The sequence below is a fragment of the Aethalodelphis obliquidens genome, unplaced genomic scaffold (assembly GCF_003676395.1).
Source record: "Aethalodelphis obliquidens isolate GAN/ISIS:26980383/991018 unplaced genomic scaffold, ASM367639v1 scaffold239, whole genome shotgun sequence".
Taxonomy (NCBI): Eukaryota; Metazoa; Chordata; class Mammalia; order Artiodactyla; family Delphinidae; genus Aethalodelphis; species Aethalodelphis obliquidens.
In genome coordinates, this window is record NW_020838153.1 from 25,358 (window position 1) to 45,917 (window position 20,560).

Genomic DNA, 20,560 nt, shown 5'->3' on the forward strand with positions numbered 1-20,560 from the left:
GGGTCCTCCAGCCTCCGAACCAAGCCCTCACCTCCCCGAGGCCCTAGTGGAGGGAAGTCAGGGCGCTGCTCCGACCATCTCTGCCTGACAAGACGGGCGCCACCCTGTGAGCCTCCCTCCTTGGGGGAGAGACCCCCTCATTAGCACTGAGGGTCCTCACCTTGACTCTGGTTATGGCCAAGACGTCCCCCTCTGCAGAACTGGAGTCTGATCCTGCTAGATGAGGCCCTTCCCTCCCTGAGATCACTCGGGTGGAATGAGGGGATGACTCAGCAGTAGCTCTTCTGGGTCTCCCAGGGCTAAGAACTGTACAGAATTCTATTTGGCCCCCTATGCTTTTGGGGGTCCCCTCATAACACTCAGCATCGTCACATGAATTCTTGTTAGGGCTCAGGTCTCTATCTCTCTCTCTGCAAAACTGAGGCTAACCCCATTAGACAGAGACCCTCACCTCACTGAGACTTTCCAGGCTGAAATCAACCTGACATCTATGGCCAGAGCTTCCCGGGGATGACAGCATCAGAGATTTTTCCGGGGCCTCCTTTTATGCTGTGCGTGCTACCCTTAGTCCACATTCAGATCCTCACCTTGACACATGATCAATCCTGTAACTCCACTCTCTGCTTTCCTGAAGCTGCTTGTCTTACATCAAGGTCCTACTCTCCTAAGAATTCCAAGTTGAAAGTCAGGGTGATCCTCATATGACCATAGTCCATTGGGGCCTCCAAGAACAGGCAGCAGGGATGCAACTCTATTGGACCTCACTGTTCTGGCTGGGTCCTTCCATGATTCCTCACTCAACATGCTCACTACATCTAACAAAGCCTGGCACTCCTCCTTCTACGGAACTGAGGTCACTCTCCTTAGTCTTTGGATAACTCCTATATTCAGGGGTGATCGTCTCCTCGGTCCTCATTCATGGGGGTTCTTATATCAGCTTCTGTCTCTTGATTAAAGGCTTCCTGGGAAATGCATATTCCTAGAAACATTTGACCAGTTACCCTATTGCAAATCTCGGGAGAAAATGGGTCTCTGTCCCGAAAGTGATGTAAGATTAGGAAAATGCAGCACAAATTAAGGAACTCAGGACAGATGTTACGCTGTCAGAGAAAAAAAGCTGATATATTCCTTCTCTTCACCAGCCAGACTTAGGGTAGTTCTAAAATATTTACTTTCTACATAGAAGGATAGAGCCAGATAATCTTGTAAGCCCCTGATCATTTGAGGGTATCTGATTTTGCACATGCAGATGATCATATTGTTACCGAGCATTATCTCTTTCTCTCCTTTATTCATATCTCGTTTATTTCCGTATTTGTACTGCTGTGGGTATGTATTCCAATCCAGTGTTTTGGTCACAGAGTCCTTCTTTTCATCACTCAAGATACATTTTGAAGTGGTAGAAGACAGTGAATTAACTGACTCATGATCAGCCTCAGGCTGGGAGGAGTGGAATGGCGTGAGCTCTGGACAAATTCAGACCAGAGGTCCAGTCCCAGCCATGTGACCTATTAGCTGTGTGAACTCAGGTCCATCACCAAGCTCTGTGAGCCTCAGGTGAAGTGGCTTTGTTAAGCCCTATTTTGCAGGGCTAGTGGCATGCAGGTAATGTATGTAAAACACCTGGCACAGTGCCTGGACCACATTGAGACTTTACACAATGTCTGTTTTTACCATGATTATGATTATTTTGGCTGCAGACGATACCACCCACCCTGAAGGAATTTTTAAATCCAGGAGATATCAGAGAATATGTGGCATTCTAGGACATGGAACACCAAATCAGTCCAAAATGCTGTTTACAAAGAATCTTTAATTTCCCCAATAAATCAAATATGAAAATTACATTTTCCTTCCAACTGAATGAAATTCAAATGTTCTAGAATTTGCTTCCAAGACTAACTCTTTCTTCCTTCCAAGCTGCCCTTTCATCTAAACAACCCCTATCGTCATTAATTTTACCGTCACCGAAAATGTACACCTCTCGTAGACTTTGCGGAATTACAACCAAAAAAAAAAAAAAAAACTGAATGCGAATGCCCTTTTAATAGAATGGGCTCTGACTCCTTGTCCCCCAGCAAAGAGTATCAGCCCACTGGCTTCTGAGTTTCCAGTTTCAGACTACTGTCACCTTTATTTCAAAGACACTCCTTGGAGATGATGTGCATAAAACACCTAGGTTGTGCATTGTGTTCACCTGCACTGGGACAGGAGCACGGGGCACGTTCCATCCCTGCCCTGGGTGGAGATTTCTCTCTGGTTTACTCATGATTTCAAAGTAACTGTTAAGGGCAGTTTTCCATTCCAGGCTTAAGTCTCTCAACTCTGAGACCCACCATCTGAGGGTCTGGCCCCTGTTCAGTGTTTCCACAGCCTCACTGGCTGGCTCACCATACGGCCTAACTTAAAATTATCTCCCACTGCAGGACTTTTATATTGTCCTAAAGTCTCAAAGTGCCTTGCATCAGGACATTTAAACTAGACTCCTCATGAGGAACCCCTCAACCCCCACTTCTTACCCCTGATTTTTATTGGGCCTTTAGATCTTCGTTCACCAGCTGCTTTCTATGAATGCTGCTCTTAGACTCTAGAATTCTACAGGCAGGGGTTGGGTCTATGTTTCTTAGCATCCCCAGTACCATCCAAAAGCCTTCTGAAGAGCAGACGCTAAATTGATATTTGAACAATTAAAGATCAGGGCTTCCCTGGTGGCACAGTGGTTAAGAATCCGCCTGCCAATGCAGGGGACACGGGTTCGAGCCCTGGTCCGGGAAGATCCCACATACCGCGGAGCAACTAAGCCCGTGCGCCACAGCTACTGAGCCTGTGCTCTAGAGCCCGCGAGCCACAACTGCTGAAGCCCACGTGCCACAACTACTGAAGCCCACGTGCCTAGAGCCCGTGCTCTGCAACGAGAAGCCACCGCAGTGAGGAGCCCACGCACCACAATGAAGAGTAGACCCACTCGCCGCAACTAAAGAAAGCCCTTGCAGCAACCAAGACCCAACGCAGCTAAAAATTAATAAATTAAAAAAAAAGAGCACGTGTGCAAGAAGGCAAAATACTGTGATTTCACTTCTCCCACATTCTTAAATAAGCTAACCGAATCCAGGTATATATACTTCAATTTTACAAAGAAAGACTAAAAGGAATAAAACAAACCAAGAAGTGAATACCTCTTCAGGTTTTTTTTCTGTATCTCATGATCACACAGACTTTACTGTGGAATAATTTCCTTTTTCACAAAAAATCCATATTCCAATGTTCCGAATGACAAGAAATGATTCGAGGATTTCCAGTTTGTGTTACATAATACCAAAATTCTTATTTCTCAACCTGATAAGCTGCACTAAATGTGTGAGTCATGTCATTAATAAACTTAGACTCTGAAGCTAAACACATCTTTAATTGAAAGGAACAACATTTAAAAATAGAAAAAAGAAAAATCTCCGATTTGTGCATATTGTCTAGGAACACAAATATATGTTGTGTTCCCATGAGCCCCACCTTGGCCCTCCACTAGTTGGAAGACTGACTGCTTTCTTTAAATACAATGTGAAGTATCCGCTCAGCCTTCACTAGGGACCGGAGGAGCTTTGGGACATGCCCTGGAACACCCACTGGCCAGCGTAGCAGTATGAGCCCTGGCTGCAGCTCTGGCTCAGGCTCTCTCTTCCTCATCTCTCAAAGCCTCTTCATACCAGGATGGGAAGGCACTGGGCTTGGTATCATTGACATTAGCCCCAAACTCACACATTCTTTTATATATCTATATCCATAACTATCCTGGAAGCACCCCATACTAGTTTACAAAGATCATGCTCATTCTCTTTTATAGCTACATAGTATAGTGCTCCACTCTGTGAATATACCATGTTTTTATCAATTAATATATTCACGGACATTGCAGTATTTTCACATTGTTGTGGATGTGCCTTCGGGGTTAATTTCTGAAAAATTGGAGTTACTGGCTCAAATGTAAATGCATATTTCCTTTTGTTGTATCGCCAAATTCTGTTTATGTTCTAATCTCATTCTTTGACGTGTAGCTGGACAGCTACACGTCAAAGAATGAGATTAGAACATTCTCTAACATTACATACAAAAATATACTCAAAACCAATTGAAGACCTAAATATACGAGTGGAAACCATAATGCTCCTAGAAGATAACATGGGTGGAACACTCTTTGACATAAATCATAGCAATATTTTTTTGGATCTGTCTCCTAAAGCAAAGGAAATAAAAGCAGAAGCAAACAAATGGAATATAATTAAAGTTAAAAGCTTTTGCACAGCAAAGGAAACCATTGACAAAATGAAAAGACAACCTGTGGAATGGGAGAAAATATTTGAAAATGATATGCTCAATAAGGGGTTAACATCCAAAATATATAAACAGCTCATATAACTCAACAGTTAAAAAAAAACCCCAAATAACCCAATCGAAAAAATGGGCAGAAGACCTAAATAGACATTTTTCCAAAGAAGACATACAGATGGCCAACAGGCAAATGAAAAGATGGTCAACATCATTAATCATCAGATAAATGCAAATTAAAACTACCATGAGGTATTACCTCACACCTATCAGAATGGCCATCATCAAAAAGAACAGAAATAACAAATGCTGGCAAGCACGTGGAGATCTGTACACTGTTGGTGGGAATGTAAATAGGTGTAGCTACTGTGGAAAACAGTATGGAGGTTCCTCCAGAAACTAAAAATAGAGCTACCATATGACCCAGCAATTCCACTCCTGGGTATGTATCCAAAAGAAACAAACAAACAAACAAAAAACAACAACCCCACCTCCTCACTAAGTTGGATGGTCTCCTTCAGGTTCTCGATGGTTCTCTAAGGGTTTCCACCGCTCATCTACCCTTCCCCCCAGCTTCGTCTACATGCCTCTGACCCCACCCTCACAGTCCAACCTCTCTGTTTAGTAAGAAGGTGCCTGTGTCTGGCAGAGCCAGGATAGGATGAAGAAACAGTCCTTCCCAGCCGCCCAGATAATCAAGAGTTTTGACCGGATCTTTGAGCACACACCAGGACTGTGAGGGGCCAGAGGAAAAGCACAGACTATGGTGCTGAAAGGGATTAATAAGGAACTTAGTGATTTGGCCCATGACCCTCCAGCACACTGCTCTGCAGGTCCAGCTGGGGATAATATGTTTCATTGGCAAGCCACAATTATGGAAGCTAATGAAAACCCATATCAAGGTGGTGTATTCCTTTTGACAATTCATTTTCCTACAGACTACCCCTTCAAACTACCTAAGGTTGCATTTGCAACAAGAATTTATCATTCAGACATTAACACTAATGGCAGCATTTGTCTCAATATTCTAAGATTACAGTGGTCTCCTCCTTTAATCGTTTCTAACGTTCTTTCATCCATTTGTTCACTGCTATATGATCCAAACCCAGATGACCCCCCCCTAGTGCCATAGACTGCATGGACGTATAAAACAGAGAGAGAGAAGTACAAAAGAATTTCTCGGAACGGACTCAGAAGTATGCCAGGTATGCTACCTTAAAGTCAGAATAACCTGCATTATAGCCAGAATAAACTTTAAATTACTGTTAAAAAAGGAAAAAACCACTAATTCGAAAAGATGCACGCACCCCAATGTTCATAGCAACATTACCGACAATTGCCAAGATGTATATACCACATCTTCTTTACACACACACACACTCGCACACGCACACACACACACACACACACACACACACACACACACAATGGAATACTAGTCAGCCATAAAAAAGAATGAACTTTTGCCATTTTGCAACAACATGGATGGAGTTAGAGGGTATTATGCTAAGTGAAATAAGTGAGGTAGAGGAAGAAAAACACTGTATGATACCACTTATATGGAGAATTTCAAAAATAAAGCAAACTAGGGAAATATGACAGACTCACAGATATAGAGAACAAACTAGTGGTTACCAGTGGGAAGAGGGAAGGGGGAGGGGCAGGGGAAGGATAGGGGATTAAGAAATACAAAATACTATGTATAAAATAAATAAGCGGGTTTCCCTGGTGGCGCAGTGGTTCAGAGTTCGCCTGCCGATGCAGGGGACACGGGATCGTGCCCCGGTCCGGGAAGATCCCACATGCCGCGGAGCGGCTGGGCCCGTGAGCCATGGCCACCGAGCCTGCGCGTCTGGAGCCTGTGCTCCACAACGGGAGAGGCCACAACAGTGAGAGGCCGGCGTACCGCAAAAAAATAAAAATAAAATAAAAATAAAAATAAATAAGCTACAAAGATATACTGCACAACAAACGGTATATAGCCAATATTTTATAATAACTGTAAATGGAATATAACCTTTAAAAATTGTGAATCACTCTGTTGTGTACATGAAACTTATGAAATATTGTACATCAACTACACCTCAATTAAAAAAGATCTACTCTCTTAACAACTTTCAAATATACAATACAGTATTATTAACTATAGTCGCCATGCTGCACGTTACATCCCCAGGACTTCTTTATTTTGTAAATGGTTTGTACCGTTTGGCCATTTACACCCATTTCATCCATCCTCCACCCCACACCTGTGGCAACCACCAATCTGTTCTCTGGGTGTTTTTTTTTTTTAATTTCCACATATAAGTGAGATCATATAGTATTTGTCTTTGTGTGTCCCTCTGTGTTATTGCAAATGGCAGGATTTCCTTTTTTTTTTTTTTTAAATGGCTGAATAATATCCGAGGGAGAGTGAGAGTATGACTGTGTGTGTGAGTGTGTGTGTATCACATTTTCTTTATCCATTCATCCATCAATGAACACTTACGTTGTTTTCATGTCTTGGTTATGGCAAATAAATGAATATGGGGGCGTGCAGATATCTTTTCAAAAAAGTTGTTGTTCTCTTTTCCTTCAGATAAATTTCCGGGAGTGGAATTGCTGGATTGCACGGTAGTTCTATTTTCAATATTTTGATGAACCTCTATACTGTTTTCCATAGTGGCTGCATCAATTTACAGTCCCATAAACTCATATTTTCTTGAATAATTTAAGCACATCCTAAATGCAAAAGGTATATATCTTTTCCTGACTTTAAAAGGTGTATATCTTTTAAATTTTGGAAAAGAAAGACTGAATGGAGTACGCCAAACCCATAGGTGAACAATTTTAATTTGTTTTCTCTATCTTCTTATCCTATTTTACTGGGGAGTTCTTTCACATTACCAAGGACATCCGTATTCCAATTCCATGCAGTCTTGCTCTGGATCACATCGATGATTTAAAAATTTTCAATTTGTATTTCAAAAAACAAAATTCTTACTTCTAAATCTGATAAAGAGCAATAAGTGTGTGCCCATGTCATTCATAAGCTTATGTTCTGAATCTAAATAAACTTTCTTTTGAAAAGAAAATCACTTGAAAATTACCAAAAAAATAAGCCAACAGGAATTTATGCATATCAGGAACACTGGTTAACAGGCTTTACCAACCACAAAGTGAAGAATCGGCCTCTACCTCACTAGGGGTGACAGGAGCGACTGGATGTGGCCCTGGAATGTGCACTGGCCATGGCAGTAGTGCCAGCCCTGGCTGCAGCCCTGGCTCGGGCTCTCTCTCCCTCATCTCTCAAAGCCTCTTCATACCAGGATGGGAAGGCACTGGGGACCCTATCATCGACCTTGGCCAAAAACTCCAGGACTTTCATCTTGCTGGTTTCAGCTTGGGCTCTTGATCGCTGTCGCGCATCTGATGATACACCAGGTATTTTCCTGCACCAAATCTTCTGTGATAAGCTTCCTGGGCTCCACCAAGATGAAGTGCCTCCTTCCATCAAAAACACCCAAAACATTCAGGAATTCCCAGATCTCCTCCTCAGAGGCGCGGTCGCCATGCAAGAAGATCACACCGAGGAGAGGCATCAGGGGCCCATTCTTCCGAAACCGCCCGCCACTGCTCCGATGCCCATCATCGGTGAGATCTAGCTTGCTGACAAGGGCATAGGAATCACCACCCGGCTTGACTTCCTTCAAGTCAAGGCCGCAGACCAGTTCCATGTGCTCAGTGGCTCTCCTTAGGATCTCAGGGAATTGTTCCCTGTACATTTTGTTGACAACCTTCAGCATGTCTACCTTCATGATGGGTTCTTTTATATTTCTGCAGTATGAATTGCATCAACATCCCTGCCTTCATGGTTAGAAGGTCCTTCCGTAAGCTCTCAGTGGAGGTTGAGGCTTTAGAGCAACGTGCACTTTCTCATCTTGGCTCTTGACATCTTTTTCGGACATTGTGCATGAAACAGCTGGGAAGTAACGATGGTGGATGTGGATCTCTGAGGCTCCTAGGAATGCCAGCCACCGGGGAGTCCAAGGAAACATCCCCAAAACAGGAGAGGAAGAGAAGGGGTACTCTTCCCTGCTCAGTGGTTTGAGCACCCTGGAGATCCTGGGTCTCACCCCGGGCATGCTGGCATTTCTCACGGGGACTGAGTTTACTCTTGTGACCCTAGGGAATGATGAGTGTGATCAGGAACAGCAGGCGGGAGTGTGGGTGATGCCTGCACTTGGAGGAGGGAGGAGGAGGGGGAATGAGATGGTGTGAGGACCTTCAGCAGGGAGATTCCACGTAAGCTTTAACCAAGTCCATCTCTGCAGGTTTCCTTGAGGGCACTGCCCTAGGACTCTGCAGGGCTCTTGTTCTCCTGGTCAACCTGTCCCTGAGAACCCAGTGGAGAAACGGTGAGCCTTAGGCTGCAGCCTGCCTGCCCTGTGTTTTACTGACTAGGGTGACAGCATGGTTGATAGTGGGTCCACTTGTGTTTTTCAGTGTAGGGGGTCTTCTATGTTTAGCTTCAGGATTATCATGACAGCTCTTGGCAAGGCCTGGAAACTCCCCTCTCTGTTACTCTAAAGGTGACACCCCAAAGCTCTCCAGGACCCACAAGAAGGAAGTGAGGGGGCACCTCAGCCCACCACTCTTATCAGGGGGAACCCAGTAGTTAAAGCTCTGTGGGTACCTCTCTGTCCTGAGCTTGTTAGATCCTAAGTCATCATTTGGAGTCCTCACTTGGACACCGCACAGGGTCATGGACTCTTCCTTTTGCTGACTGGGGGCTGGACCTTCAGACCAAGGATCTCACCTCCTTCCAGAACTCATAAAAAATGGGATGGGGATCCATGAAAGAAATAATTGATAAGCTAGATTTCATTCCCTTAAACTTCTAATCTGCAAAAATACACCATCAAGAGAACAAGAAGATGAGCTACAGTCTCAGAGGAAATATTTGCAAAAGACAGATCTGATGAAGGCTTTTATCCAAAATATACAAAGAACTCTTAAAATTCAATAAGAAGGAAACTAACAACCCGATTTAAAAAATGGACAAAAGATATGAACAGATACCTCACTAAGGAAGATATACAGATGGCAAACAAGCATATGAAAAGATGCTCACCATCATGTACCATTAGGGAACTGCAAATTAAAATTACAACCAGAAACCACTACGTGCCAAAATCCAGAGGACTGACAGCACCAAATGCTGGTGAGGATGGGATTCAACAAGAACGCTTTCATTGTTGGTGGTGATGCAAATGGTATAGCCACTTTGGAAGCCAGTTTGCAAGCTTCTCAGTAAACTAAACATATTCTATACTGTTGGTGGGAATGTAAATTGGTCCAGCCACTATGGGAAACAGTATGGAGGCTCCTCAAAAAATCAAAAATAGGGCTTCCCTGGTGGTGCAGTGGTTGAGAGTCCGCCTGCCGATGCGGGGGACGTGGCTTCGTGCCCGGGTCCGGGAGGATCCCATGTGCCGCGGAGTGGCTGGGCCCGTGAGCCATGGCCGCTGAGCCTGCGCGTCCGGAGCCTGTGCTCCGCAGCAGGAGAGGCTGCAGCAGTGAGAGGCCCGCGTACCGCAAAAAAAAAAAAAAAAAAAATAAAAAAAAAAAACATATAATTTTCGGGAAACCCACCACTATCCAAAGGAATTGAAATCAGGACCTTGAAGAGATATCTGCATTCCCATGTTCATTGCAGCATTATTCCTAATAGCCAAGCTATGGAAGCAACCTAAATGTCCACCGATGGATGAATGGATAAAGTGTAAAGTATACATACAATGGAATATCATTCAGCTTTAAAAAGAAGCTAAAACTTCTCCAGCTATGACAGCATGAATAAATCTAGAGAACATTATGTTCCAGTGAAATAAGCCAGACACAGAAGGACAAATACTACATGATGTCATTTATATGAGGAATCTAAAATAGTCAAAGTCAGAGAAGCAGAGTAGAGTGGTGGTTGCCAGGGGCTATGGAGATGGGGAAAATGAGGTGGTTTTAATCAAAAGTTACAAAGTTTCAGTTATGCAAGGTAATCCTAGGGATCTACTATACAGCATAGAGTTTACAGTTAAGAATACTATATTGTACACTTTCTAACAGGTTAAATCTTATGGTAAGTGTTCTTATCACACACACAAAATAAAAAGGGTGGGAGGAAACATTTGGAGGTCATAGATATGTTTATGGCATAAACTGTGGTGACTGATAGTTTCACAAGTGGATACTTATCTCCGAACTCATCAATTTGTATACATTAAATACGTACGGTTTCTGTATGTCCATCCTACCTCAATAAATTTTTTTTTTTTTAAAAAACCAACTAAACATACCCTTACCATACAATCTAGTAATCATGCTCCTTGGTATTTACCAAAATGAGTTGGAAACTTACATCCACACAAAAACCTGCACACCGATGTTTATAGCAGCTTTACTCATAACTGCCAAAACTTAAAAGCAACAAAGGTGTCCTTCAGCAGGTAAATGGATAAATAATGGAATACTGTTCAGTGCTAGAAATAAATATCAAACCATGAAAAGACATGGAGGAACCTTAGATGTGTATTACTAAGTGAAAGAAACTAATCTTAAAAGGCTACATGCTGCGTGATTCCAACTACATGACATCCTGGAAAAAGGTAAAACTATAGAAAAAGCAAAAAGACCAGTGGTTGCCAGGGGTTGGGGGCAGGGAGGGATGAATAGAGCACAGAGAATTTTTAGGGTAGTGAAATTACTCTGTATGACACTATAGTGGTAGATACAAGTCATCATACGTTCGTCGGAACCCACAAAGTGTACACCACCAAGAATGAAGCCTAATGTAACTCTGGACTTTGTGTGCTAATGATGTGTCAATGTAGCTTCATAGATCGTAGCAAACGGCCCACTCTGATGGGGGATGTTGATAGTGGGGGAGGTGTGAGCTGTGTCGGGGAAGAGGGTACATGGGAACTCCTTGTACTTTCTGCTCCATTTTGTTGTGAACCTAAAACTGCTTTAAAAAAAAATAAAGTGAACTAAAAAAAAAAACTGATGGGGGGTGGTGGTTGTTGCTCAGCCTCACACCCTTCCCTGGGGATTTAAGTCTTGAGTGCAGGCGCAGGGCCAGGTTTCCCCTCTATGCAAGAGTGGGTGGGCCTCTCAGTCCTCACTCAGTTTCCTTGATTTGACTCCTGGCAGGGCCTGAGGCTCCCCTCTTTCTCGACCTGAGGACATTTCTTCAGAGAAAGGCTCTTATTTCCCTGAGATCCAATAGGAGGTGAGGGTGGCCTTACTTGGCCACACCTGCCATGCCATGAGTGACAACTGTATCAGGCAGGTTGAGACCATATGATGGTGATCCCACTCAGGGTTCTAACTCAGTACCCTAAATCTGACTCACGTGAAGGCCTAAGATTCCCCCCTTCTGCTGCCCTGGGACCTCTCCCTCAAACCAAGTTCCGCACTTTTCTGTGATCCCCGAGAAGGATATGAGGCCGTCTCTTCCTGACATTTACACCAGGATTTGTCACGGCAACAGGGAGGATTCTGTGAGGTCTCCGCTGATATGGGTTTGGTGGGCCCTGAACTCTTCAGGGTGCTCACCTTCCTCCTGGCGCACCTTGGAAATCCTATCTCTACTGACCTGAGTTGGCCAACCTCAGGCCAAAGTCTTCACTTTCTCAACCTCTTACGTGGAAATCAGGTTCAGCCACATCTTGCCAAGGCTGTCTGGGGACTCCGAGGGCTGACGGCAGGGTCAGGAGTCCATGGGACACACTGTTCGGGGGTGGCGGGTGTGCTTCCTTCATTCCTCATTCAGGGTCCTCACCACCACATGTGGCAGAGACTGGGACTCCTCCCTCTACTGACCTGAGCTCATCCTCCTAGGTAGGACTCACAAGTCCCTGAGAACCCTGAAGAGTAAGTGAGGGCATGCTCAGGCTGACAACTTTGCCTGGCATGTTGCTCTCCCCAGGCCACCCGTAAGGGGCCCTTCATCGTGGCTCCTGTTTCTTGATTAAAGGCTTCCTGGGAAAGGGCCCATCCCTGCAAACTCTTGACCGGTTTCCCTATTGCAAACCCTTCAGAGACTGGGTCTCCGTCCCAGGAGTGATGTGAAGGAGGGAAGTTGTAACACAAGGCAGGATGGATGTGCTGTCAAAGAAAAAAAATACATTGGTTTTTCCCTTCTCTTTACCAGCAAGACTTAGCCTTTTATGTAACTTCTCTTTGAATAGATTTAACTTCCAAATGCGAAGGGCTGTCCAGCATGATTTTCTGAGCCCCTGATCTTTTGAGGTTATCTGACTTTGGATATGTAGATGATCATACTGTCACTAAATATCTTCCTCTGCTTTCTTCACCCTTTTCAACTATTTTGAGACGCTTATTGCTGTGCTTATGTATTCCCATCCAGTGTTTTGGGCACAGAGTCCTCCTTTTTATCACCTGAGATATATTTTGTAGTGAGTGAGAAGTAAGGTGAATTAAGGAACACAAAGTTGGCCTCGGGCTGGAAGGAATGGAAAAGTGTGGGCGTCAGACTTAGTTAGGCCAGGAGTCTAGTTCCAACACTGTCACTTAACAGCTGTGTGAAATTGAACACATTACCAAACTCTGTGAGCCTCGGTCTTTTCATCTGTGAAATGGGTTTGAGAAGCTCTGCCTTGGGGACTGATAGAATTTATATAATGCCTGTGAAGTGCCTGGCCCATTGCCTGGCCGGTACTGAGACTTTCAAGGATGCCAGTTCTTACTATGATTAATTTGTCCCCTGGAGTTTCAACCCACTACACTGAGATTTAACTTTCAATCCAGGAGATGCCAGAGAATAAGCAGGGCTCTAGGGCAAAGAAACCCCTATCAGGCAAAATCCTGCTTAGCAAGGAAAACTAGTATTTCCCTGTTAGAGTATGTCATTCAAGGTCAACATGAGGTAGACTTCCTCAGTAGATGCAACACAAAGCTCTAAAATGTTTCACGGACCTAAAACTTACCTCCCTCTCAGTTGCCCTTCTTTATAAACCACTCCCACTTTCATTCATTTAACCACCCACGAATATCTATTCCTTGCCTAGACTTTGCCAAATTACAATCAAGATAACTTAATTTGAATGATTTTTTTTAGTGGAATGGGCTCTGGCTCCCCCAACTAGGGCAAAGAGTGCCAGTCCAGTGGCTTCTGGGCATCCCCCCTCAGGGGAGTACCACCCTTATTTCTCAGAAACTCCCTGGAGACATGACGGCGTGAATAAAACATCTAATTTGCATAGTGTTCACCTGCACTGGGACAAGAGCACAGGACACATTCTATTCCTGCCTCAGGTGATTTCTCTCTGATTTACCCACAACCCCAAAGTAAAAGGAGACCTCAAAGATATTGCAGGTTTGGTTCCAGACCCCCAAAATAAAGTGAATAGCACAATAAAGTGAGTCACAAGGATTTTTTGGTTTCCCAGTGCTCTTACAAAATTTATGTTTACACTATACTGCAGTCTATTAAGCGTGCAATAGTATTATGTCAAGGAACAATGTACATACCTTAATTAAAAAATACATTTTTGCTAAAAAATGCTAACCATCATCTGAACCTTCAGCGAGTCCATCTTTTTGCTGGTGGAAGGTGTGAAATATTGTGGGAATTACCAAAATGTGACACAGAGACATGAAGTGAGAATATGTTGTTGGAAAAATGGCACTGAAAGACTTGCTGGAAGCAAGGTTGACACAAACCTTCAATTTGTTAAAAAAAGAAAAGAAAAAGCACTATCTGTGAAATACAATAAAGCAAAGCACAACAAAATGAAGTGTGCCTGTAACTGCTAAGGGCAGTTTCCCATTCCAGGCTTTGTCTTTCAACTGTACGGCCCACCATCTGAGGATCTGGACCCTGCTCAAAATTATCAGTCTCATCTAGCCCACCGCGCACCTAACTTATAATTTCCTCCCACTGAAGGACTTACATTTTTCCCAAGGCCCACCACTGCCTTGCATCAGGGAATTTACATTTGACTGCTATCATGTGAAACCACCCCTTCTCCTTTCTTATCCTGTCTTTTCATTTGTCCTTTTGGTCTTAGAGTATACATCACCATTTTCTTTATATGATAGCTGCTTCTCGGCTCTATAATTTTATGGTCAGTGGCTAGGTCTCCTTCTTCTCAGCTCTCACAGTACTAGCAAGGAGCCTTCTAAGAGCAGATGCTCAATTCATGTTTGGGGAATAAACGAGCCTGTGAGCATGAGGTCTAATTTATTATGATTTAATTCTACATTTTTGAATGAGCCAAGCACATACTGTTATTTCTAATTTTATAAAACAGAGTAAAAGGAATTAGTAAACCAAATATTGACCATCTTACTTTTTCTATACTATACTACATACAGTATACTATACTATACTTAACTTTTTCACATTTTCAAGGAATTGCATATTGCAATGCCATGTTATCTTCCACCAAATTACTAAATAAGATGGAAGTTTTCCCAATATGTTTTACAAAACAGCAAAACTCTTATTCTTAAACCTGATAAACAACAGTAAGTATGACTGATGTAATTCATAAACTTACATTCTAACGCTAAATAAAATTTCATTTAGGAGTAACGTTTGAAAAACAGCAAAAAACAAAGACGTATTTCCAAATTCCCCATACAGAACAGGAACACAAAGGTATTATACAGTGTTCCCTCTGTCACACCCAGCCCTACACTACTTGAAATATTGAATGCTCTCTTCAGCCACAAAGTGCAGAATTTGCCTCAGATTCTGTGTGGGAGGAGCTGGACAGAACACTGGAACATCCACTGGCTTGGGCTCTCTCTTCCTCATCTTTCAAAGCCTCTTCATACCAAGACTGGAAGGCACTGGGGACGGTGTGATTGACCTTGGCCAGGAACTCCAGGACTTTCATCTTGCTGGTTTCGGCATGGGCTCTCGGGCCCCACAGGAACTCGTAGCGTGCTGGATCACTGTTGGCCACTTGCCGGTATTCCAAATACTTCAGCTTCACCCAATCTTGGGTGATAAGCTTCTTGGGGTCCCCAAATATGAAGTGCCTCTTCCCAGCATAGACTCTCATCTTATTCAGGAATTCCCAGATATTCTCCTCTGTGGCGCAGTTGCCCTTCATGAGGATCACAGCCAGAATGTACATCAGGAGACCGGTCTTGGGTAACCCGCTGCCACGGCTCATGGTCCCATCGTTGGGGAGAGCCATTTTGCTGACAAAGGTATAAGTATGCTTGGTACGGTCGACCTCCTTTAAGTCAACACCAAATAGCATCTCCATGCTGAAGGAAGCTCTTCTGAGGATCTCAGGGAATCGATTTTGGTACTTCTTAGCGATAAACTTCAGCATATGTGCTTTCCTAACAGGCTTTTTCATTTTATACATGTGCACCAGGAACTGCACCAACACACTCGCTGTCCTCCTTAGAGGGCCTTTTCGAGACCGCACGGCGGAGACGGGGGCCTGAGAGGAACTGTGCTTTTTCTTCATTTGGCCTTTGGCTCCTTTGTTTGATCTTGCGGGAGAAACACCTGCAGGATTAGTGGTGGTGGCTAGGGCCCTCTGAGGACTCTTGAGAGTGCTACGTGACTTAGCACCCGGCTTTCTCCGAGTAGTAACCCCAAGAGAAGGACATGAAGACGAGGCGGCTTCCTCCTCAGCTGCAGTGGCCTGAGCACCCGTCAGACCCTGGGTCCCACTTTGGGCCTGGCAGCGTCTCTCACGGGTGCGGAGCTTACTCTTCCGCCCCCGAGGCATGGTGACTGTGGTCAGGGACAAAAGGCAGGAACGCAGGTAGGACAGCGGGGTGATCTGGCAGAGATGCGAGAGGATGAGAGGGTGTGAGTGCCTACAGCAGGGAGGTACCACCCTGCCTTTAAGAGGGCCACTCTTCAGGTTTCCATGTGGGCCCTGCTCTACGAACACACAGGACTCCTGTTCTGATCACCCTGTCCTCTAAGAACCCTGTGGAAATAATTAAAGTGAGCCTCAGGCTGCAGCCTGCCAGCCCTGCCTGGTGCTTATTGGGGCTGAGAGCAGCAGTGGGCAATTATCTAGTCCTTGTGGAGCCCCCTCTACTCTGGAGCATTGGGGTCCCCTCAGTTCATATGCAGGACCATCATATCAACTTTGGGCAGGGCCTGGGCCCCCTCCTCTGTGCTGCTCTAAATTTATACCTCAGACCCAGATCCTCATCTTCCTGGGATACCTTAAGAAGAAGTGAAGGGGCACCTCAGCCTAGCACCCCTGCCAGGGGGCACCCACAGCTGACAGCTCTATGGGACTCTGTCCTGGGATCCTTGGGGTCCTCAGTCCTCATTCAGGGTCCTTGCCTTGGCTCTCACCAATCTGATACCATCAGAAATAAAGGAGGGGAAACCCGGGAGCTGTGCAAACAAAGAAGAGAAAGGGAAATCTCTCCCAGCAGCCTCAGGAGCAGCGGATTAAATCTCCACAATCAACTTGATGTACCCCGCATCTGTGGAATACCTGAATAGACAACGAATCATCCCAAACTGAGGAGCCGTGCGGATGAAAGGCTCTTGGTGCTGCGGCCAGGAGTCAGTGCTGTGCCTCTGAGGTGGGAGAGCCAACTTCAGGACACCGGTCAACAAGAGACCTCCAGGCTCCACATAATATCAAACGGCGAAAATCTCCTGGAGATCTCCATCTCAACAACAGCACCCTGATTCACTCAATGACCAGCAAGCTACAGTGCTAGACACCCTATGCTAAACAACTAGCAAAACAGGTACACAAGCCCACCCACTGGCAGAGAGGCTGCCTAAAATCATAATAAGGCCAAAGACACCCCAAAACACACCACCAGACGTGGACCTGCCCACCAGAAAGACAAGTTCCAGCCTCATCCACCATAACACAGGCACTAGTCCCCTCCACCAGGAAGCCTACACAACCCACTGAAACAACCTTAGCCACTGGGGACAGACATCAAAAACAACAGGAACTACGAACCTGCAGCCTGCAAAAAGGAGACCCCAAACACAGCAAGATAAGCAAAATGAGAAGACAGAAAAACACACGGCAGATGAAGGAGCAAGATAAAAATGCACCAGACCGAACAAGTGAAGAGGAAATAGGCAGTCTACCTGAAAAAGAATTCACAATAATGATAGTAAAGATGATCCAAAATCTTGGAAATAGAATGGACAAAATGCAAGAAACATTTAACAAGGACCTAGAAGAACTAAAGATGAAACAAACAATGATGAACAACACAATAAATGAAATGAAAAATAATCTAGACGGGATCAATAGCAGAATAACTGAGGCAGAAGAACGGATAACTGACATGGAAGATAAAATACTGGAAAAAACTACTGCAGAGCAGAATAAAGAAAAAAGAATGAAAAGAACTGAGGACAGTCTCAGAGACCTCTCAGACAACATTAAATGCACCAACACTCGAATTATAGGGGTTCCAAAAGAAGAAGAGAAAAAGAAAGGGACTGAGAAAATATTTAAAGAGATTATAGTTGAAAACTTCCCTAATATGGGAAAGGAAATAGTTATTCAAGTCCAGGAAGCACAGAGAGTCCCATACAGGATAAATCCAAGGAGAAATACGCCAAGACACATATTAATCAAACCGTCAAAAATTAAATACGAAGAAAGCATATTAAAAGCAGCAAGGGAAAAACAACAAATAACACACAAGGGAATCCCCATAAGGTTAACAGCTGATCTCTCAGCAGAAACTCAGTAAGCTAGAAGGGAGTGGCAGGACATACTGAAAGTGATGAAGGAGAAAAACCTGCAACCAAGATTACTCTACCCAGCAAGGATCTCATTGAGATTAGATGGAGAAATTAAAACCTTTACAGACAAGCAAAGGCTGAGAGAGTTCAGCACCACCAAACCAGCTTTACATAAATTCTAAAGAAACTTCTCTAGGCAAGAAACACAAGAGAAGGAAAAGACCTACAATAACGAGCCCAAAACAATTTAGAAAATGGGAATAGGAACATACATATCGAGAATTACCTTAAATGTAAATGGACTAAGTGCTCCCACCAAAAGACACAGATTGGCTAAATGGATACAAAAACAAGACACATATATATGCTGTCTACAAGAGACCCACTTCAGACCTAGAGACACATACAGACTGAAAGTAAGGGGATGGAAAAAGATATTTCATGCAAATGGAAACCAAAAGAAAGCTGGAGTAGCAATTCTCATAACAGACAAAATAGACTTTAAAATAAAGACTATTAGAAGAGACAAAGAAGGACACTACATAATGATCAAGGGATCGATCTAAGAAGATGTATCAATTGTAAATATTTATGCACCCAACATAAGAGCACCTCAATACATAAGGCAAACACTAACAGACTTAAAAGGGGAAATTGACAGTAACACATTCATAGTAGGGGACTTTAACACCCCACTTTCACCCATGGACAGATCATCCAAAATGAAAATAAATAAGGAAACAGAAGCTTTAAATGATACATTAAACAAGATGGACTTAATTGATATTAATAGGACACTCCATCCAAAAACAACAGAATACACATTTTTCTCAAGTGCTCATGGAACATTCTCCAGGATAGATCATATCTTGGGTCACAAACCAAGCCTTGGTAAATTTAAGAAAATTGAAATTGTATCAAGTATCTTTTCCGACCACAATGCCATGAGACTAGATATCAATTACAGGAAAAGATCTGTAAAAAATACAAACACATGGAGGCTAAACAATACACTACTTAATAACAAAGTGATCACTGAAGAAATCAAAGAGGAAATAAAAAAATACCTAGAAGCAAATGACAATGGAGACACGACGACCCAAAACCTATGGGATGGAGCAAAAGCAGTTCTAAGAGGGAAGTTTATAGCAATACAAGCCCACCTTAAGAAACAGGAAACAACTCAAATAAACAACCTAACCTTGCACCTAAAGCAATTACAAAAAGAAGAAAAAGAAACCGCAAAGTTATCAGAAGGAAAGAAATCATAAAAATCAGATCAGAAATAAATGAAAAAGAAATGAAGGAAACAATAGCAAAGATCAATAAAACTAAAAGCTGGTTCTTTGAGAAGATAAACAAAATTGTTAAACCATTAGCCGGACTCATCAAGAAAAAAAGGGAGAAGACTCAAATCAACAGAATTAGAAATGAAAAAGGAGAAGTAACAACTGACACTGCAGAAATAAAAAAGATCATGAGAGATTACTACAAGCAACTCTATGCCAATAAAATAGACAATCTGGAAGAAATGGACAAATTCTTAGAAATGCACAACCTGCCAAGACTGAATCAGGAAGAAATAGAAAATATGAACAGACCAATCACAAGCACTGAAATTGAAACTGTGATTAAAAATCTTCCAACAAACAAAAGCCCAGGACCAGATGGCTTCACAGGCGAATTCTATCAAACATTTAGAGAAAAGCTAACACCTATCCTTCTCAAACTCTTTCAAAATATAGCAGAGGGAGGAACACTCCCAAAATCATTTTACGAGGCCACCATCACCTTGATACCAAAACCAGACAAGGATGTCACAAAGAAAGAAAACTACAGGCCAATATCACTGATGAACCTAGATGCAAAAATCCTCAACAAAATACTAGCAAACAGAATCCAACAGCACATTAAAAGGATCACACACCATGATCAAGGGGGCTTATTCAAGGAATGCAAGGATTCTGCAATATATGCAAATCAATCAATGTGATAAACCATATTAATAAATTGAAGGAGAAAAACCATATGATCATCTCAATAGATGCAGAGAAAGCTTTTGACATAATTCAACACTCATTTATGATAAAAACCCTGCAGAAAGTAGGCATAGAGGGACCTTTCCTCAACATAATAAAGGCCATATATGACAAACCCACAGCCAACATCATCCTCAATGGTGAAAAACTGAAAGCGTTTCCACTAAGATCAGGAACAAGACAAGGTTGCCCACTCTCACCACTCTTATTCAATATAATTTTGGAAGTTTTAGCCACAGAGAAGAAAAGGAAATAAAAGGAATCCAAATTGGAAAAGAAGAAGTAAAGCTGTCACTGTTTGCAGATGACATGATACTATACATAGAGAATCCTAAAGATGCTACCAGAAAACTATGAGAGCTAATCAATGAATTTGGTAAAGTTGCAGGATACAAAATTAATGCACAGAAATCTCTGGCATTCCTATACACTAACGATGAAAAATCTGAAAGTGAAATCAAGAAAACACTCCCATTTACCA

General features: G+C 43.2%; 2 protein-coding genes and 1 pseudogene across 2 annotated transcripts; 1 reads left to right on the forward strand and 2 right to left on the reverse strand.

Moving 5' to 3' along the window:
* Nucleotides 1-4,861: 4,861 nt before the first annotated feature.
* Nucleotides 4,862-5,452, forward strand: LOC113616605 (ubiquitin-conjugating enzyme E2 D3 pseudogene; annotated as a pseudogene).
* A 1,989-nt stretch (nucleotides 5,453-7,441) lies between these two features.
* On the reverse strand, nucleotides 7,442-8,172 carry LOC113616603 (melanoma-associated antigen B4-like). Its single transcript, XM_027100022.1, is given in 4 exon segments — nucleotides 7,442-7,713; nucleotides 7,716-7,751; nucleotides 7,754-8,130; nucleotides 8,132-8,172. Coding segments are annotated over 4 exon segments (666 nt in total). The 3' UTR covers nucleotides 7,442-7,501.
* A 6,557-nt stretch (nucleotides 8,173-14,729) lies between these two features.
* Nucleotides 14,730-16,079, reverse strand: LOC113616604 (melanoma-associated antigen B3-like). Its single transcript, XM_027100023.1, has one exon. The coding sequence runs from the start codon at nucleotides 16,077-16,079 to the stop codon at nucleotides 15,048-15,050; it is 1,032 nt and encodes a 343-aa protein (XP_026955824.1). The 3' UTR covers nucleotides 14,730-15,047.
* Nucleotides 16,080-20,560: the final 4,481 nt, after the last annotated feature.